General features: G+C 41.4%; 2 protein-coding genes and 1 long non-coding RNA gene across 4 annotated transcripts in view; all 3 read right to left on the bottom strand.

Moving 5' to 3' along the window:
- The window catches only part of nckap1l (NCK associated protein 1 like), a 31133-nt gene extending 26045 nt beyond the window's left edge, over nt 1–5088 (bottom strand). Inside the window, exons 1-5 of the mRNA XM_084100347.1 lie at nt 4927–5088; nt 2027–2137; nt 1569–1661; nt 918–974; nt 690–832 (exon numbers count right to left, since the gene is read on the bottom strand). Coding sequence (XP_083956473.1) covers nt 690–832; nt 918–974; nt 1569–1661; nt 2027–2137; nt 4927–5016 — 494 coding nt within the window. The 5' untranslated portion in view covers nt 5017–5088. The remainder of the gene's footprint in view (nt 1–689; nt 833–917; nt 975–1568; nt 1662–2026; nt 2138–4926) is intronic.
- Nucleotides 5089–11897: 6809 nt separating this feature from the next.
- Nucleotides 11898–19505, bottom strand: rpl29 (ribosomal protein L29). 2 transcript variants are annotated; one of them, XM_084101447.1, is made up of 4 exons: nt 19340–19505; nt 16749–16798; nt 16343–16407; nt 11898–12060 (listed from the first exon to the last, which is right to left on the bottom strand). In XM_084101447.1, the coding sequence occupies exons 2-4, from the start codon at nt 16783–16785 to the stop codon at nt 11962–11964; spliced, it is 201 nt and encodes a 66-aa protein (XP_083957573.1). In that variant the 5' UTR covers nt 16786–16798; nt 19340–19505; the 3' UTR covers nt 11898–11961. The 2 variants fall into 2 exon arrangements, with proteins under 2 accessions (XP_083957573.1, XP_083957572.1); XM_084101446.1 differs by lacking the exon at nt 19340–19505 and adding an exon at nt 17070–17162.
- On the bottom strand, nt 13682–15868 carry LOC311074667. The gene is made up of 2 exons (XR_014604338.1): nt 14901–15868; nt 13682–14591 (listed from the first exon to the last, which is right to left on the bottom strand). It is a non-coding gene; the product is annotated as an uncharacterized lncRNA (long non-coding RNA).
- Nucleotides 19506–21840: the final 2335 nt, after the last annotated feature.

Here is a 21840-nt window from a genome sequence, read left to right as displayed (position 1 = left end):
AAAACATACAAGTCTGCCACCAATTCACAAAACTGTAAAATTCTTAGGAATATTTACGAGAGTGTGTTGGTGTATGTAACTGCATAAAAGCAGGAGTAGAGGATCACAACTGATTTACTGTAAAACACTGTAAAGATAATACTGGAGCATGAAGAGAACTATACTGAGGGCTTAAACACACAGAGGAAAACAAACTGAACAAGAAACAGGTGCACAAAGCAATCGGTAACCATAGAAACAAACAAGGGCATATTCAGTAACCTAGGAAACGGAAAAGAAGAAAATGGGGAACAAAGGAAGCAGGAACAGAACACAGGGAATAATGAAATATAAATGAAAAGTCCATAACACAGAACATGATCGTTATTATGTTACATACTCTCTTGAGTAGGCATTACTTGAGTAAGTCATTACGTATGAATGTAATCTTACTACGTACTACATTCGCCATGCTGTCAGTATCATGTGATTTACCAGTGTCAGTTACTGGTTCATAAATCCTCTCCTGTGGCCTCATGGGATAGTAAAGTGTCCATCATATGCACACTTTTTCCTACTCTTTTATGAGTACTGTGAATTCAGACATACTTGTTTTGTCACATACTGTTCTTGCCTCCTACATAGTAGGAAAGCATGTGATTTCGACCGCAGCCGTAGTGTCTAAACATGTGGTCACATGATCAAATTACCTGTTTCCATTGGACAGCTCATATGCACTGTTATACATTCCCACAATCAGCTTCTTGTCATCGATGCGGGACAACATGAAAATGACTGAGGCGTAGGTGACGATGAGATCCAGGTAGTTCTTGGTGAAGTCAGTATTTATGGTCTGAAAGCATTTATGAGCACAGATGAATATAAAACAGATGAACATCTGCCTTATGAATTCTACTCTCTTCAAGAGTCATACTTACAATGTTAAAGAAGCACTGGCAGGCATCTATTGTGTTGAGCAACTCATAAACATGATCCTAAAGACAAAACATGAATAAATTAATTAAAAATACTGACACTAAAACAGGAATAAGAGAATATCAGTTTTATTACAAAATACTACTGAAAGATTTACTGAATGACTCCTGATTCCAACACTTAATTGATGTTTGTCATATTCCAATATTTCATAAAAATGATGACTCCATACACATTTACTAATTTAGTAGACATTTGGTCGTTGCTACTTATCTTTAGTGTCTATCTAGTGGTTTGCACCAGTGTTGGGGAAAGTTACTTTTAAAATGAATGTTACTTCTCCGCTGGCTGAGGCTCGATCTCTTCCAGACCTTGCAGGTGTTTTTTTTTTTTTTTTTTTTACTGAGACGTTATTTTTTGCAAGTGAAAAAAAAATAAACTTAATTGACTGTGTTTATCCAGTTGATGTGTCCAATGTATTTAAAGTAACTCAATCAAAAAGGTATCTCAATTTTTGGGAGTAAGTAAAATTTAAAAAAGCCGGTGCAAAAATAAAACCACATACAAGAGTTGATTACAGTGTATTGATTAAATTGCTGCCCAGCCAGTAATATGACCAAGATGAACACTACATGATCAGCTGACACTCTTACCCTGAACTCCATGATGTCGATGAAGGACTCATAGAAACTGTGCAGGCCCTCCAGAACGACTGACTTCTGCTTCTGTATGCTGCTCAGATGTTGCTGCAGAAACACGGTGTGATGGAGGAAGAAAATAAGTGCTAACACTTTACTTCAATAGTCCAATTTAGACATTCTATTATAGCAACTACATGCCAAATAACTCTCATTAGGATATTAGAAGACTGCCTAATATCTGCTAACTCTTTGTTGTGATGCTCCTCACTATCAGTAACTTTATAACTAACATCAACATATTCTAACCCGAACCTGACTAATACTCTACTAATACTCAAATGACAGTTAGTTGACAAAGTTACTTATACTGTAGCTAGTTGAATGTATAAAGTGGACTATCAAAATAGTGTAACCAAATAATTATTTAACATTTGAGCAATGAATCACAGCTGTTGTCTGTCAATACTCACACTGCCACCCCTGAAGTCAATGTTGGGGAATTTTCTGTTGATGTATTTGGTGGCAGACTCCATGCTTTTATCAGTAAAGTATGATGGTCTTCGCTTTGGGTCTGTGCATACCTGGAAAAACATATACATTAGCCAAATCCAAAATCACATTACAGAGATACACCTCCACCACAAAAAAAAGGAGACATTTCTCCATTCTTGTCCATGATGAATGATCGGCCCCAAACTCTGCGCCTGCTACTGTAGCCACTCCCCAAACTCTCAGCCTGCTACTGTAGCCACGCCCCAAACTCTGAGCCTGCTACTGTAGCCACGCCCCAAACTCTCCGCCTGCTACTGTAGCCACTCCCCAAACTCTCAGCCTGCTACAATAGCCACTCCCCAAACTCTGAGCCTGCTACTGTAGCCACGCCCCAAACTCTCCGCCTGCTACTGTAGCCACTCCCCAAACTCTCAGCCTGCTACAGTAGCCACTCCCCAAACTCTCAGCCTGCTACAGTAGCCACTCCCCAAACTCTCAGCCTGCTACTGTAGCCACTCCCCAAACTCTCCGCCTGCTACAGTAGCCACTCCCCAAACTCTCAGCCTGCTACTGTAGCCACTCCCCAATCTCTCAGCCTGCTACAGTAGCCACTCCCCAAACTCTCAGTCTGCTACAGTAGCCACGCCCCAATCTCTCAGCCTGCTACAGTAGCCACTCCCCAAACTCTCAGCCTGCTACTGTAGCCACTCCCCAAACTCTCAGTCTGCTACAATAGCCACACCCCAAACTCTGTGCCTGCTACTGTAGCCACTCCCCAAACTCTCAGCCTGCTACTGTAGCCACTCCCTAAACTCTCCGCCTGCTACAGTAGCCACTCCCCAAATTCTCAGTCTGCTACAGTAGCCCCTCCCCAAACTCTGCGCCTGCTACTGTAGCCACTCCCCAAACTCTGTGCCTGCTACTGTAGCCACTCCCCAAACTCTCAGCCTGCTACTGTAGCCACTCCCCAAACTCTCCGCCTGCTACTGTAGCCACTCCCCAAACTCTCAGCCTGCTACAGTAGCCACGACCCAAACTCTGCGCCTGCTACTGTAGCCACGTACCAAACTCTGCGCCTGCTACTGTAGCCACGCCCCAAACTCTCAGCCTGCTACAGTAGCCCCTCCCCGAACTCTCCGCCTGTTAATGTAGCCACGCCCCAAACTCTCAGCCTGCTACAGTAGCCCCTCCCCAAACTCTCCGCCTGCTACAGTAGCCACTCCCCAAACTCTCAGCCTGCTACAGTAGCCACTCCTCAAACTATCAGCCTGCTACAGTAGCCCCTCCCCAAATTCTGCGCCTGCTACTGTAGCCACTCCTCAAACTATCAGCCTGCAACAGTAGCCCCTCCCCAAACTCTGCGCCTGCTACTGTAGCCACTCCCCAAATTCTCCGCCTGCTACAGTAGCCACGCCCCAAACTCTCAGCCTGCTACAGTAGCCCCTCCCCAAACTCTCCACCTGCTACTGTAGCCACGCCCCAAACTCTCAGCCTGCTACAGTAGCCCCTCCCCAAACTCTCCACCTGCTACTGTAGCCACGCCCCAAACTCTCAGCCTGCTACAGTAGCTACTCCCCAAACTCTCCGCCTGCTACAGTAGCCCCTCCCCAAACTCTCCACCTGCTACTGTAGCCACGCCCCAAACTCTGCGCCTGCTACTGTAGCCACTCCCCAAATTCTCCGCCTGCTACAGTAGCCACGCCCCAAACTCTCAGCCTGCTACAGTAGCTCCTCCCCAAACTCTCCACCTGCTACTGTAGCCACGCCCCAAACTCTCAGCCTGCTACAGTAGCTACTCCTCAAACTCTCCGCCTGCTACAGTAGCCCCTCCCCAAACTCTCCACCTGCTACTGTAGCCACGCCCCAAACTCTCAGCCTGCTACAGTAGCTACTCCCCGAACTCTCCGCCTGCTACTGTAGCCACGCCCCAAACTCTCCGCCTGCTACAGTAGCCACTCCCCAAACTCTCAGCCTGCTACTGTAGCCACTCTCCAAACTCTCAGTCTGCTACAGTAGCCACGCCCCAAACTCTCACTATAGGTTGAGCTAAGATATTGAAGGATCTGAGCGGATGCTCTCAATGTTTTGATTTCTGTCTGGGAGGCTCAATGTTTACACTTTTGGGGGAGATAAACCTGTGAATGACATACTAATTGTAGTCATGAACAATAAACAATTGGATGGATTTAACATAAATAAAATATTTCAAGTCTCTTTCAAGCCTTTCTGTCAGACATTCTACAGATTCTGAAGTGTACATTTCACTGTGGATGTCAGAGATATATATTGTTTTTCACCTCACCTAGAGGTCTGATTAACCTTTGACCTTTACAGCCTGACTCACTGAGGCGGCAAAGGCACTAAGAGGAGTTGTTCAGAGGATTTATTTATTTATTTATTTTCACTAAAGCTTTGCATTAGCTTTGACAGTAACATTTGTAACTGCTTTCTGCGACAGACAGGAAATGCAGTGTGTGTGAGAGAGATGTGGTTTACAGAGAGGCCTGACAAGTCCTCTTTACTTCCTGTGTGCACTTCCTCTTTCTCTACAAAACTGAGACAGAACATACTTTCTTTTGAAAACATGTCAAAATACAATAAATATACTTTTAAAAGCCCTCTGAATAAAATTAATACAAAGTACTTTTAAATCCCATCTGAATGATAAACACAGACCCAAAACTGGATGATTAAAAAACAATGTGAGATTTGAGCATCGTTTGGTTCTACAAACAATTCAACAAGCAAAGCAGCTCATCCAGTCCAATCTGATGTGAATCAATCACATAAATTCAATGCAAGTTCACACAAACAAAATTCAGCCCTGCCTGTATTCATCTTTCTCACAGGTTTGTGAATATTGCTATTTTCCTCTCACCTTTTTAATATGGTTCATCCTGACTAGAACTCCTTGACCCCGTTCATTGAGAATAATAAGTTTCTCCGCCAGTTTGAATTGGTAGGCCATGATCCCAGTCCAGATGAGATGATCCTCAGTGAAACGAACACTGGTCTCCAGAGATCAAGGAGAAGTGAAATCAACATTAGAGAGGGCGGAGCTTACAGAGCTTCCGCTGCGCACCAACCAAGACACCATGAAATCAAGTTCTTGTTTAATGGAATATTGGTTTATTGTAAATGATTTATCGTGCACATCATTATTGTATTTAATAATGTTCCTGGTAATCTTGAATCAGAATAACTTTCCCTCCCTTCTCTCTTCTCTTCTCTGATGATGACCTGTCACTCACATGAGATCAGCCAATAGCAAACCATCAAGTCAAGTCAAGTCAAGTCACCTTTATTTATACATCGCTTTTTACAGTACAGGGTGTTTCAAAGCAGCTTTACAGTGATAACAGTAAAATAATGCAACAAAGTTTGTTTCTGCTGTACAGCAGATCTAGAAGAAAATACTGTCATAGTCCAGCTTAAGTAAGGTCAGTGATGGTTAATTTTTGTTGTAAAAAAGTTCTTAATTTAGTTGATTTATATATACAGTGAGGAAAATAAGTATTTGAACACCCTGCTATTTTGCAAGTTCTCCCACTTGGAAATCATGGAGGGGTCTGAGGTGCATGGATTGTCATCGTAGGTGCATGTCCACTGTGAGAGACATAATCAAAAAAAAAAAAATCCAGAAATCACAATATATGATTTTTTTACTATTTATTTGTATGATACAGCTGCAAATAAGTATTTGAACACCTGTCTATCAGCTAGAATTCTGACCCTCAAAGACCTGTTAGTCTGCCTTTAAAATGTCCACCTCCACTCCATTTATTATCCTAAATTAGATGCACCTGTTTGAGGTCGTTAGCTGCATAAAGACACCTGTCCACCCCATACAATCAGTAAGAATCCAACTACTAACATGGCCAAGACCAAAGAGCTGTCCAAAGACACTAGAGACAAAATTGTACACCTCCACAAGGCTGGAAAGGGCTACGGGGAAATTGCCAAGCAGCTTGGTGAAAAAAGGTCCACTGTTGGAGCAATCATTAGAAAATGGAAGAAGCTAAACATGACTGTCAATCTCCCTCGGACTCGGGCTCCATGCAAGATCTCACCTCGTGGGGTCTCAATGATCCTAAGAAAGGTGAGAAATCAGCCCAGAACTACACGGGAGGAGCTGGTCAATGGTCTGAAAAGAGCTGGGACCACCGTTTCCAAGGTTACTGTTGGTAATACACTAAGACGTCATGGTTTGAAATCATGCATGGCACGGAAGGTTCCCCTGCTTAAACCAGCACATGTCAAGGCCCGTCTTAAGTTTGCCAATGACCATTTGGATGATCCAGAGGAGTCATGGGAGAAAGTCATGTGGTCAGATGAGACCAAAATAGAACTTTTTGGTCATAATTCCACTAAACGTGTTTGGAGGAAGAAGAATGATGAGTACCATCCCAAGAACACCATCCCTACTGTGAAGCATGGGGGTGGTAGCATCATGCTTTGGGGGGGTTTTTCTGCACATGGGACAGGGCGACTGCACTGTATTAAGGAGAGGATGAGATTTTGGGGAACAATCCTCAGTTAGAGCATTGAAGATGGGTCGAGGCTGGGTCTTCCAACATGACAATGACCTGAAGCACACAGCCAGGATAACCAAGGAGTGGCTCTGTAAGAAGCATATCAAGGTTCTGGCGTGGCCTAGCCAGTCTCCAGACCTAAACCCAATAGAGAATCTTTGGAGGGAGCTCAAACTCCGTGTTTCTCAGCGACAGCCCAGAAACCTGACTGATCTAGAGAAGATCTGTGTGGAGGAGTGGGCCAGAATCCCTCCTGCAGTGTGTGCAAACCTGGTGAAAAACTACAGGAAACGTTTGACCTCTGTAATTGCAAACAAAGGCTACTGTACCAAATATTAACATTGATTTTCTCAGGTGTTCAAATACTTATTTGCAGCTGTATCATACAAATAAATAGTTAAAAAATCATACATTGTGATTTCTGGATTTTTTTTTTTAGATTATGTCTCTCACAGTGGACATGCACCTACGATGACAATTTCAGACCCCTCCATGATTTCTAAGTGGGAGAACTTGCAAAATAGCAGGGTGTTCAAATACTTATTTTCCTCACTGTATAGCCATTCTGGAGGAAAAAGTGATGTCATCGTCCAGCTAAATTCAGTTCTACCAGGAAGACTCAGGAGATAGAATGATGTAACAAAGCATTAATTTACTGACAGCCCCGCAAGCAATTATTTATAAAGTTCTGTGGCGTAGGCCCCGTCCGTAGTGCATAATCAGAGGGCAGCGGATCTGCATGTCCCGCCTGAAGACGAAGGCGGAGCTCAGCCGACCCCCGGGAGGAATGAACAGGACAATCCTGGTGGTGGTGGCGAAGGTGGAGTTAATTGTTTGCGTCAGCATCTGCAAACTCAAACATGTGTAAGTACCGATCTTTTATACAGCAAGTATTAGGACATGATTGGATAGATGTGAAGGTAATGAGTGACGTAGTAATTAAGTCTTCCAGGCAAAACTTATGCTAAAGCTTTCATTTCTCATATAATGGTGTCAATGCAGACAGATCAATAATATTTTTGAATATTAAGTGTCCCCAACTAAGCAGCCAAAACTCCATCAGAGGCAAGGAACCAGAACTCAATCAGAGACAGAATGGAGAGTGTGGCAAGGAGGCTGTGGTTTAGTGAGGTCTGCAACGAGAGAGAGCCGGAGGACGAGCGGCACGTAAGCAGGTCAAGATCAAATGATAAACACCTGTCTCTTGTTTCAGTGATTGGGGTGGAGAGACAGGATAAATACCAACAGGAAATGAGGAACGGGAGAGAGACAAACTGGGACTCGCAAGTACGTCTGGAGCAGAGAGGAACTGCTGACGAACTGTTAAACTGACGAACACTGAGAAGATTATTGATTTAATTAGTGTAATTTTATGTAATGGACCTGAGAACAAAACTCCACACCATTTTCTTCCCATGGAGAATTTGTTACAGGCCCAGGACAGTAGGGATGGGGAAATGAAGCCTCATGAATCACTGAGGCTTTCCCCTGACTGTTCCGAGAAAAGATTCAAAAGCTTCGAGAGTGTTGGGAACAGCGCCATCTGGTGCTTATTTAAAATAAAGCAGCCAGAAGCCTGTGTTGGAAGCTCTGGCAGATGAAGCAACCACAACACACTCCATAGTTTCAATGTTATGTGTACAAATAAAAGCCTTTCATGTTTGTGTTTGATTTGTTCATTAAATAAATTCATTTTCTCTCCTCACAAACACATCAACCAGACTGAGCCAACAATGACTCGTTAAATAAGATCTGGGGTTCAAGCCTTCTGACACCCAAAGCGAAACGCGCACGTGGTTGGACAGAAAGTGAGGCTTCATTTGTCGTCAATCACGTGACTCTAGTAAACCAATACACACCCTGATACGGGGCTTCACTAGAAATTGTGTCACATGTGCGATACGCATATCGAAGCTTCAGTGTCATACGTAACATCTCTACAGGACAGACAGAGCTGGCTATACAACCGGGGAACTACACTGCGCCAATTTACACCGGGAGATAAAGTACTGATATTACTCCCGACTTCTAGCTCAAAATTAAAGGACCCTTTGAGGTCACACGACGAGTGTGGGATCTCATTTATGAGGTAATTCGATAGGAGCGGAGCACATCAAATTTACCACCTCAATCTCCTTAAAAAATGAAGCGAGGCGGAGTCAGTGATGCTGGCAATGGCAGTGCGTGGGGAGGAGGATCTCGGCCCAGAAATGAACACTAAAATCACATCCTTCGCTCTGGCCCAGGAGGAGATCACCTCTCGCCCTCGCAGCTCACTGACAAAGCCCAGTTGCACAAAGATTTTTCAGATGTGTTTTCGCCCCTACCCGGCCGAACAAACCTCACTCAGCACCACACTGAGACAGAGTGGGGGGGTAGTAGCTTGCAGCTGGCAGTATGGGTTACCTGAACATAAAAAGAAAGTGGTTCAGGCTGAATTAGAGGCTATGCTAGAAATGGGAGTGATTGAGGAATCATACAGTGACTGGGCCAGCCCGATAGTTTTAGTGCCTAAAACAGACGGCTCAGTCCGGTTCTATCCGGTTAATTATCGCAAGGTGAATGCTGTGTCGAAATGTGATGCATATCCAATGCCGAGGGTTGACAAATTGCTTGATCGGCTGGGTACAGCTCGTTTATATTTGACTCTGGATTTAAGAAAGGCAAATCCCCTTAACGCCTTTATCCAAAGAAAAAACAGCCTTTACGATGCATGATGACAAAAACATTGCTCATCCACCTCTATACTGCATTTAATTTAACAGTGAAAGTGTATGGGTGATAAATGTGTGACAGTTAAAAGTGAGTAGATCTCTGGTTCTCTAAGAGCCACTGTTTTAAGCGAGTTTTAAAGGTTTTGAATGTAGGACACTCTCTTTTTGGAAGGGGCAAGCTATTCCACAGTTTACCGCCTATTATTGACAATACGTCTTGTCCAAAAGTGGTGCATCTAAATGGTATCACACAGTCCCCTTTTACAGAGACCCGTGTACTATTTGGAAAAAGCCATGCAGCGGAGGAGGGGCAAGATTATGTAACACTTTATATACCAAACAAGCATACTTGAAATTGTCACAGTGTCTGGTTTTGTGTATCCCCGGGTAACCACTAGAGGTCCTCTTCCCCCACGGTGTCATTCACTCATGAACTATATTTCCCATCATCCTTGTCTGTTTTATCATTGCACACAGCTGTTTCCCCTCACCTTGTTAGTATCTGTGTATTTATACCCTGTCTGTTCAGTCATTGTCATGGAGTCCTTGTTGAATGTCACACTGCTTTTGGAAGTCTGTTACGTTTGTTTCTTGATTGTTTCTTGTTTGTTTCTTGTTTTTGGATTGCCTTGTATGGATTTTGACCTTTTGCCTGCCTGGATTTAAGATTATGGATTACCCTTAAATAAATGGACTTGGATCTTACCTGTTTGCGTGTGCGTTCCGTGACAGAAATGTTTGAAATTGTCAAAGCTTAAAAATGTGTCTCTCTAAAATATCGCAATGGTGAAATGACAATGCCTTTTAATCAAAAGTTTTTATGGCTTTCTTAAATAGATATGCAATGCTTTTAAGAGTAGATATGCTAATTAATGACCAATTTATAAAACAATACTCAATATGTGAAAAAATCATAGTATGTAAGAACAACTTGGCAGCTTTGGTGTCAAGAAATGGCCTATTTGACATCTGACGGGAAACGTCCTATAGACGTATTGCAGATGAGCAAACACTCTTAAAAATACGTCTTCCAGATGTAAAATGCACATGAAATAGTCGGTGCTATCTGGGTGTGCGGCGTTGCTCCACCGAGCTCTGTTAGAAATGAAGAAATTCTGCATTTCTCAGCCACATGTAAGGTTGCGTTAAATCCGACTATAGGGATTAATAGAGCATATATTGATCTAGTGGAAAAAGAAATATTGGCACAATTTACTGTACCGATATTTTTTAATTGACCGTTAAAGTCTTGAATGGGACAGTGCATTCAGAGCCGCCTATTGCCATTGGTCCCTTTAGTTGTGCAGTTTCTCGGCCGCCACAGAGGGGCGTTAAAGTGGACATATGTGCATTATAGTACAGCTACTCCTTTAATTAAATCCAAATTTTAGGCAGTTTTTACTGTGGAATATTTTTTTATGAAGCTTTGAACTTTGCACATTACACAATGCACAAAGAGCCGCCTGTTGCATTTTCTGCGCAATTCGCGGCGCTGTTTCTCGGCCGCCTCAGAGTGCGTTAAAGTGGACATGAGCCCATTATAGTAGAGCTACTACTCTAACGAAATCCACATTTTAAACGAGCCAGTTCCCGGACAAGAGATTTTACTGTGCTCACTTCTATTCCCTTCTCCAGCTGGGGCCTGTGATCTGGAGAAGACTCTTCAGAGACTGTTACAAGTTTCCAGTTATTAACATTGCAAATCTAGCAACTTCTATCTATACACATTTTCAAATTTCATATACATCTATAAAATTATCCCTGCAAACAGGGAACGTTCTGTCAAGGTTCTCTCAAAGATTTTAACCAGTAACATTAAAGAACAATTAACTGAAGGAATGTTCTATTAATGTTCTCTAAAGGTTTACACAAAAACATTTATACCAACCTTTTTTAACTGAATTTTTTTTTTTTAATTGTTGCTACTGATTTCAGAACGTTCAAAGAACATTCAAAAGTAACACTCCCATGTTTGAAGATTGATACAATTTCACGAGTTCACTAATACAATAAGAGGAAGTAAAGTTAGAGTTCGGCCTGAACCCAGAGTCCCCCGTGTGTGTGTGTGTTAGGACTAGAAGTGAGGAGAAGGGGGAGGGGGAGGTGCTGCTAAACTGTCAATGGACTGAGGTGAGACTGCTGAATATATACACACACACACACACCTCTCATCGTTGAGTGCAGTGCTCTCCGCTCGTGTTAATTACCTGCACGTGCTCCTCCCAAACTCTAATTAAACCTCATGTAATGTTCCCTTAATGTTCACATAACCAAGAAAACATTTTTAAAAAGGTCTTGGATAATAAGAGGAAGCGACTGCAAATTTGACATTTCTTTCTTTAGACCAACATAATCAGTCTCTCAGTATGTTTTGTAAGAATATTGCAGTTTATTATAAATGATTCATCCATGTACATCATTTTTTGTTAATTCATGTGCCTCGTTATCTTGAATCAAACACTTAATCTTCTATGAGGCTCTATGAGAACAGCAGACTATGAACATGAGAAAGATCCAGATACAGGAGAGAGACGCTGCGTTAGACGAGTGTGTGTTCATACAGAGACCAGTGTGTGTTCATACACAGAGACAGAGACGCTGCGTTCTCAAAGCATGGCTTTATTGTGTCTGGTGTAAAGTCTTCATGAGAACATCTGCACTCCTCGACTATTTCGCCGCCGCCGCCGCCTTGCGTGCGATAGTCTTCGCCCCCTTCTTGTTGTGTTTCTTGGCAAAGCGCATGTTCCTCAGAAACTTCTGATCCACCTGTGACAGAAACATGCATTAAAGCTCCTGAACACACAGACGAACACACACACTCTTGTACATCTATCTTTATGAGGACATTCATTGACCAGGCATGAAAACAGGTCAGGGGTAAAAAAGGTGAGAAGGATCCGGCACCAAAAAATCCAATCCAATATTATAGCTATATATATATATATATATATATATATATATATATATATATATATATATAGCTTATTGCCAATTAAGCAAAACAAAACGAATGGGCCACCGATGTACGAGTTTTATAGGCCGTTAAGACAAAAAACAAAACAAAAAAAGTATGAGATGTATCGGCCCAAAAAGCATGTCGGCCCACTTTTAAGTTTGACCGTATTTTCGTTTTCGGTCAAATTGCCTTGTGAATGGGAGTGCTCGGGCCACTGCAGTGATGGCATCAAAATCGCTATTTTTAAACACTAAGAAGGTTCGACAACATGAAGCGGTGCTGGAAGTGTCACCAGCGGCTCCACACATGAACTCCAGCACTGAGAACAGTGTTTGTGTACGCAGAGTTTACTAAAGAGAAAGATTTTGAACAACTCACTGAAGCTGTTGTGGTTTCTGGCCGCCGGTGTTTTGTCAGTCAAAAATAGTCGATCTCCGAATGCAGATGAACTGACTCTGAAGTTTAGTATTGTTTCTTATATGAGGATCCTTTTTCAAATACAAGGTCAATATTGATTTTCACTAACGACAAAACAAATTATCCGTGAATTTATATGGAACTAAGCTTCAGGAGCTTTACTCTCCTCTCTGTTACGCTGCATTCGGAGATCGACTATTTTTGACTGACAAAACACCGGCGGCCAGAAACCACAACAGCTTCAGTGAGTTGTTCAAAATCTTTCTCTTTAGTAAACTCTGTGAACACAAACACTGTTCTCAGTGCTGGAGTTCATGTGTAGAGCCTCTGGTGACACTTCCAGCACCGCTTCATGTTGTGTCGAGCCTTCTTAGTGTTTTAGAAATAGCGCTTTTGATGCCATCACTGCAGTGGCCCGAGCACTCCCATTCAAAAGGCAATTTGACCGAAAACGAAAATACGGTCAAACTTAAAAGTGGCGTTTCCATTCCAATTATGCTTTTAAACAAAAGTTTGCCTCAAGTAGATCCACAAAAAGACCCTAGGTTGGATTTCGGCGAGAGTTACGCTTTAACCGCTCGGACAGGTAAAGGTAGAGGTGTATGGTGTGCATCTCTCTCCCGGTGTGTCGGATCACTGGAGGAGAGAGCGCTTGTTCTTCACGCACATTTAAACCGGTTCTCCAGATCTCTGCGCTCGGATGCGGTGTTCGAGCCTTTCACACTGTAATACTTTCAGGCAATGAAAGATTATTAACAGCCTTGTTCTGTTTTATCATCAGCTGCGCTACACATTCACAATAAATGCCTTTTAATTTTACAGTATATATTATAAATATATTTGTTTTTCATGAATGTATTTTACAACAATATAAAGAGCAATGAGTAACAGGTTTAGTGCAACACTTGTTCACTTTTACTTGTTCTCCATCTCCACTAAATGTTTCGATTTTGTACAATTGTGCTCGTGATTTTACTAGAGTAACTTTTGCTGCTGAATTTCAACTAGTTTATAATAGTATTTTGACAGATTATGATCATATCATTATTCCATTTGTTGTTTTTCTTTATAATGATGTTTAAAGCTGCAGTCGGCAAGTCTGGCAGATTGAGTCGACTTAGCCAAAATTGTGAATGTTTACAACTCTCATGCCCCTCCCCCATCGAGGTCGTGCTCGTCAGTGCGTGTGCACCATGTTTTCTGTGAACGCGTCCGTCTCTTCAGCATCGATCAACACCATGGACTCGGAGGTAGGCTGCCCTGGCTAATCTACCCATAGATAGCAATAACCGAGGAATTGGAAGCTTGTTAGTAGATTTTCTCTCCGCCATCACGCGTCGTACAATCCAACACACCTGCGAACTTCAGGCGTGTGCATGTGATATTAACGTGCGCGACTCAGCGCGAGGGGGGAGTGAGATCTGTGGCATGTGCACGACCTGTGATTGACAGTCAGATCTCACACCCCCCAGCGCTGATTGGACCCGATGATCCGGGAGCGGTGGATTTTTGCAAAACGAATAACACGCTCCAGGTGGAGTTAGAAGCTCGGGTTTTTTTCTAAAACCACTTTATGTTGTTCTGTTGGATTATAGTGTCGATTTCACTGAATATGATCAAAAAAATTTTGCAGACGGCAGCTTTAACACACAAGAGTAATCATCAGTTCATCACAGGTATAGAAACTCTACACTGATTATAAAAACTGCTGATATCGGATCGGCCGACACTAAAGAGTTTCTGTTGTAGTTTCAGAACGGTGAACTCTGACCCCTCTCGGACCGTCCAGATCTCCTGATGAAACGCCTCTGAGAAGCAGATCTGAAGCACAGAGGAACTCGACAGTCCGACAGGAAACCGTGATTACGCTGAACGCCAGAACATAATGGGCGGAGTTTAGTAACATGCAGTCGTCTCCCATTGGCTCGTGATGACTGACATGTGCTCTCTTTACCAGGATTTTTCCTGCATAGAGAATTGTGAGGCGGCCGCCTCCGTCAAATTCCGTGCCGCCTCCGGCTCTCGACAATAAAAAATAACTAGGGAATCACTGAAAACGTGAGGATGATTGTGTTTTATTTAATTTAATGTAAGTGGCGATTGATAGCCTATAGTTGATAATAATATAGTCCTACCTAATGTACTGACGGTAACAATGTTGCGCTGTTGAGGCTCGCACAGTTATTTATAACATATTATAGTTAAGAAACAATATATAGCCTAGGATACACACGACCAGAGAGATGTTTTCCTGAATGCCATCACTGAAACCGAGACTGATTTCATAACAGTTCAATAACAAATAGTTATTAAGTCACTTACATTTTAGACGCAATGACTGTTTTTGTTCTGTTTCAGCAGCGAAAATAGTTCCAAAGATCACAGCAGAACCATCGCGCATCTCACAGCAACACTTGCTGCATTCCTGAATGATTCAGCGTTTTGAACGAATCGGTTGAGTCAAAGATTCAATTACCCATTCATAAACTGCCTCATTCTGATTAAATCAGCCGTTTGAACGAATCGTTTGAATGAATGACTCAATGACTCGCTCATTAAGACGGTCGCCTGCCGCCTCCTACTGGCAGTTTAGTCTCATAAAGTATCATTCTTTTCAACATTCCTTACTTGTATATTCAAAAATATTTAAAATAATCTAATTTAATACAGTTATAATTTTTCACTGTAAATGATTTAATTTGATTGGTAACAGCCTAGTGTCTTATTATTTTAATTCAATATATTGATCAAATTTAAGACTTTGAAATGAAAGATGGAGCAAACATTTAATAAAATTAGGGGAAAAATGCCCTTTATAAAGGTACAAAAAATTTGTGTTTTCCAACAGTGATGTAATGAAACATTGACAATTTAAGTTTGAAGGGAGGAAAGCGTTTGAAGGGAGTAAAGCCTCTGTTTAGGCTATTAAGGAAATGTAATTTTGCCAAAAGAAGATCTTTTATTTTAAATAAATGTTCATTTTAAATCAGCCTACTTCAGTGTGATGTTACCATACATGCTTAACACTGAGAATCTGAATAATTGTAATGTGATGATCAGATGCAGATATCTAAATCAAAGAATATCATAGGTTTTGGGCGGGTGGATTATTTATTTTTAACAGTGGATTCGGGTGACTCAAAGTGCACCAGATTAATGAATTTATCTTTAAAATGTACAAAATTTTCTTCGGGGAGCATGAGACTCGAACCCATGACCCAGCGTTGCAAGCTCCATGATCTACTGTTCGAGCAACACAAACTACTATACTTCTATCTATTATATTATATTATATTATATATCTATACTATTATATACTTCAACTATACATCTAGAACAGATATATGACACTAATACTAAAAATAAATAAAGTTGCCTGTTCTGAGCATCAGGATCTCCAGCATAAACACTGAAGGTGATGATACACAGGGCAACTTGTTAAGCAATGTTTCCGTCAACGGGCAACCAGATGAGACACAGGCCCACGACCCATCTAAAGTATCCAGATAGAAATGTATTGCCCATTTTCAATGGGAAAGTGCCCAAGCAACAATCACTGGGCAAGATTGCCCTGCAACATTGCTCAAAAAGTTGCCCTGTGTATCATCACCTTGACAGCCTTACAGATGTGCAGAGGAACAGCTGATGACATCATCATCATCATCATCATCTTACCCCTTTCAGAGACTCGTAGCGCTGAGACCGAGGCTTCTTGATGCCGTTCCTGTGCCACTTACGAGCTGCACACACACACACACACAGAGAGAGACAGAGTCATTAAAACATCCACAGCATCTCACTCACACACACATTCAAAAATCAACAGCATCACACACACACAAACATCCGCAGCTTCTCTCTCTCTCTCACACACACACACATTCAAACATCCACAGAACACACACAGAATCAATAAAACTTCCACAGCATCACATCACACAAACATTCAAACAGCATAACTCACTCTCTCTCTCACACTCACTCACACACACACACACAAACATCCACAGAACAGAGTCAATAAAACTTCCACAGCATCACATCTCTCACACACACACACACACACCGGGCGAACACTTACACTGGTTGTGTGTGGTGTGATTCTTCGACTTGGCCATTTCTGATCAGTGTCTGCCAACAGAAGAACAGCAGTTTAGAGAACAGAGAAGTAACACAGATCAGGACATTACAGTGAACTTTACACTAGCTAAGCCTCCTCAGGGCTATGCTAACGGCTAACTAAACTCTAAACTCCACAACACCGGCCCGCTCGCGCTCAATACTGCACTAGTGCTGCTTAATGAGTGTCACTGCACACGATACTGGACTGATGCTCCAGTAGGAGTTCGCATTTAGGAGGATTCATTTAGATTTCATTTTGATACGGAGACAAACTCAATACCTGCCACACGAAGCGCACGACAACCGGAAGAGAGAGAGACAGCAAGGCATTGTGGGAGATAAGAGTCCCCGTCACCGGATGTGAAGTTCCAAAAACATATGTAAACAAACACAATTTTAGTATCACACATCATTTCATTTCACATTTAATTCTGAAAACTATCTCCAATGGGAATCCCATTTCCAACACATAAGAAAAACAATCATGCTTTTGTAAATGATAAGTATGACACAGAAGACAATAATATGTAAGTGCTGCCTATGACACTTCTCAGTTTAATCTAACGCAGTACATGTAATTTTATATATATATATATATATATATATATATATATACAGGTCCGTAGCCAGCCTATTGAAAGGACCTTTTTGCAGTTTTTCTCCTCCTTTTGTATTTAATTATGAGGTTCAAATACTTCATTTTGGTGACCTTTTATGCACTAATTTGTGCTGGATTAGCTTGTCTGCTGGTATCTTAACGAGCACGCTTTTTGATGCACCTAAAATATTTACTGCATTGTTGTCAAATTGCTTCCTCATGTAACACCTTTGTCAGTCCATACACAGTTCATAAGTTTAAAGACCACACTAACAACAGAATAGATTTAATGAACTTTACTGAAATATTAATAATAATTCTTCTCATCATCATTTCTTGACTCTCTGTCAATGCCTCTTTGCTTGTTGCTGTATTTGTCTTGACACTTATGGATTTAGTACACTGGTCAGTTCCAATCATATTGCACAGCCAATATCACTGAATATCCCACTATGTTTTATTATTATAATTACGCTACGTTTATATGGCTATTATATTGTAGACTATTGAGTGGATAAAATATAGAAATCCTTTTAATTAAAAAAAATAAAAAAATAATAATAATATATATATATATATATATATATATATATATATATATATATATATATATATGTATATATATATATATATATATATACATTATTTTCTTTTCCCATTTACGTCAGCTAAATGCACTATTTTTCAGGCTGTTTTAGATAATAGAGTGCCTAAAAATCTATACACTATCTGGGAAAATGATGATAGTTACTCAGTAAAAAAAAATAAAAAAAATAATCACCCAGTAGAGCCTACAACCTATTTTGTATTTAATTGTTCTCCAGCTGTAGTGAATCCAAAACACCAAACATGTTAAGGATGACTCATTTTCACCCCTGGCAACTAAAAAGAGGCAACCATTATCTGACTATTTTTAAGTTATCCTACATAGGTAAAATTGGAATTTAATGTAAATATCATTACATCATATCATTATATTGTCCGCGGTTCGTCTGATGCTGCTTCTGAATCTCTCTCCGGCCGGTGAGGTTTACTGTTAGAAGTCATTTTCATGTTATCAGGCGTTCTTTTTTAGTATTTGTGACATTTCATATTTATTTACTATTTATGTCATTATTTATATAATATTGTATTCCTTATTGACAGACAGACTGACTCAAAGCGCTAAATGGTTAGGCGTTTTCTTTATAATGGTTTTCTATGGCAAAACACTTAACGAGAAACTCATTTTCTGGATTCATCTTGCTTGTACGTACAGCTTCGCTAAATTGGGGATCACGGGAGACATTATTTAAAAAACCGTATAAAAAACTTTGATATGTCCATATTAACTTCAGCCGGTTAGCCAGTAAGCTCGCTACGTCGCCGGTGAAACATACAACAGCCCGCCAGCCCCTGATGACAACGACGTTCGTTAGTTTTTATTGGCAGTATAACAAGCTGAGTGATGCGCGATGCATTACCGTCCGCCACCACGCACGGTAATGGAGCTTGTGTTTCATTTTTTGCCGCTCCAGTCAGAAAGACTGAGAGGAAATGAAACAAAGTTGAAGTTATTTTAAAAAACCTAAAAGATTCGGGGCTTTTGACAAAACATTCGGGGCCGTTGCTCGTGTCTCCCGTGATCCCCAATTTAGCGAAGCTGTACGTACAAGCAAGATGAATTCCAGAAAATGAGTTTCTCGTTAAGTGTTTTGCCATAGAAAACCATTATAAAGAAAACGCCTAACCATTTAGCGCTTTGAGTCAGTCTGTCTGTCAATAAGGAATACAATATTATATAAATAATGACATAAATAGTAAATAAATATGAAATGTCACAAATACTAAAAAAGAACGCCTGATAACATGAAAATGACTTTAAACGTTGAATATATTAAATGTTGAATGTCAAAATAACTGTCTGATGTTGAATTACAAAATAAAAGGCCCCCAAAAATTCAATTATTTACCTTTTTTATCTATTCGGATCCGATTCAGATCGACATAATTTTCACACAGCCCACAGGGACTAGGACCAGAGGCGCTGTGTCTAGGACCAGGACCGGAGCAGCTGTGTCTGGGACCATGGGCACTGGCCCCCGCGTGACAGGCGGAGATACTGTCCACTATACTAACGAGGATTGGACAAAAACCACATGCATTTATACGTCCGAGATTTTATGTCACACTTTCGACTTTAACTCGTAATTTCGATTTATGTCATAATTATTATTTACGAAAATCTTTTTTTCTCTTATGTGCCGAACATGTGAATATAGCTTTTTAAAAAGTCCAAAAAGCTACCATACTAGTGTAAAGTTATTGAGAGTAACTTGACCCACCATTGTCCAATAATAATAATAATAATAAAACTCATACACCCACATAAAATGAAAACATAAGAATAGTAAGTGTGTTATTTTGAAACTATGATTACCATGGTAAATTGTATGTAATTGAACTACACGTAATGTAGTAGAGCGAAGTGACCGGTAGATGTCAGTGTAAACACACGTCATATCCGCTTATGGAACGGAGATCACGTGAGGTGAGAGAAGCAGCTCCCTTCAGTAAATGCTTCATATTTATGAAGAGAAGTAGACTTACTATGTGATGTAGAGATGAAGGCCACTGCCAACAAATGTACATATTTATATTTATATGCATGTTTTGTATCTATATTTCCCAAAGTATCCTATAATAACACCCAGGCTGCAGTGATCTGAGATTGACTGAGAGATTATTTCAGATGTATATTGAGCTCTTATGGAGATATGGCTGTGTTTCTCCTCTCAAATCTCAGGCATTCTCCAGTGAAGCCCAAACAATCAGACTGGCTGCTATTAATAGCCTTGCCTTGCTGTCTGATGAGACAGGGACTCAATGGACTGACTATAGACACCGAACAGCCTCTTTCTGTTAAACTGTGTGGTTTATTACAGGAACAAGTGGATCAAAGCGCTTCCATATCATTCCTGTGGGCCTGAGAGGACTGAAGACGCACCTGTCATGATAACATACAGAATATTGTGTTCATAATGTTGAATCAGAATAAGTTTCTCTTGCAGCATCTCTTCTCTTCTCTGATGACGAGGGCGGGGCTATAACCTGTCACTCACAGGAGATCAGCCAATAGCAAACCACAACCATCCAATCAATTCCCCACAGACAAACTCAAGCCCCGCCCACATTTGTTCTTGTTCCTGAAGCGTTTCGAAAACGCAGACGGCGTGCACATGCGCATTAGGTGTTCAGTCCAAAGGTATGCGCGTTTGAATATACATGTGTCCTTCTTTACACACCAACCCTCAATAAACTACTTGTCTGAGCAACAAAACAACAGCGCCAACGAGAGCCACAGCAGTGTTTGTGAACGGATCTGCGGCTTTGAACAAATCGTGATTTGTTAGATGTTAAAAGCCTCGGGGGAACAACACTCTAAGAGAACCACTGGGTTAAGGAATAGAACAAACTCAACATTAAAGCACAATACACACACCCCATGCGCATTAGGTGTTCAGTCCAAAGGTATGCGCGTTTGAATATACATGTGTCCTTCTTTACACACCAACCCTCAATAAACTACTTGTCTGAGCAACAAAACAACAGCGCCAACGAGAGCCACAGCAGTGTTTGTGAACGGATCTGCGGCTTTGAACAAATCGTGATTTGTTAGATGTTAAAAGCCTCGGGGGAACAACACTCTAAGAGAACCACTGGGTTAAGGAATAGAACAAACTCAACATTAAAGCACAATACACACACCAAGAGCAGAAAGTAATACACAGAGGTCACTTACAAAGTTAGGTTAAAGAGACAAACAAATAGGGATTCAAGCAAACAACATATAATAAGGTAGAATTTACAGACTGTGAGCTGAAGAGTAATATTCAGAGAAATGAATGAGAGAAGGGTGGATGCTTGACGGATGTCTCGAGGAAGAGCCACAGCGCTAAAGACCGGATTGCTCCTATGGTTACCAGACTATTAAAGCTGACTGAATATGACACAGCCCCGCCTGAGAGATCTTCCACCAGCCGCCACACACACACACACACACACACACACTCACACACACACACACACTTCACAGGGGAGACTAGTGGCACTTCAGGACTGCGCTGTCGTCGCGTCCAGGCACAGGTCCTTCATCAGATCTGGAGTGTGTGTGTGTGTGTGTGAGAGTGTGTGTGTGTGTGTCCAGGCGCAGGTCCTTCATCAGATCTGGAGTGTGTGTGTGTGTGTGTGAGAGTGTGTGTGTGTGTGTCCAGGCGCAGGTCCTTCATCAGATCTGGAGTGTGTGTGTGTGTGTGTCCAGGCGCAGGTCCTTCATCAGGTCTGGATCCGGCGGACTGCGGTAAACCTCGGGATAAACAGAGAGACTAATATTAGCGTATGCCATTCTTCTTATGATGTAACGAGTACATCAGGATTTATGGGAAGTGTTCCCGGTTCCGGCTGACCTAATCTA

The sequence above is a fragment of the Abramis brama genome (assembly GCF_963993115.1).
Source record: "Abramis brama genome assembly, chromosome: 23".
Classification (NCBI taxonomy): domain Eukaryota; kingdom Metazoa; phylum Chordata; class Actinopteri; order Cypriniformes; family Leuciscidae; genus Abramis; species Abramis brama.
Note: the sequence above shows the minus strand (reverse complement) of the source record. Positions and strands in the feature narration are given on the sequence as shown.

Coding starts and splice junctions, on each gene's coding strand:
- rpl29 (XM_084101447.1), bottom strand. CDS start 16,785: ATGGCCAAGTCGAAGAATCACACCACACACAACCAGT. Junction 16,408..16,748: donor TCACACCACACACAACCAGT/GTAAGTGTTCGC, acceptor GTGTGTGTGCAG/CTCGTAAGTGGCACAGGAAC. Junction 12,061..16,342: donor GCTACGAGTCTCTGAAAGGG/GTAAGATGATGA, acceptor TTTCTGTCACAG/GTGGATCAGAAGTTTCTGAG.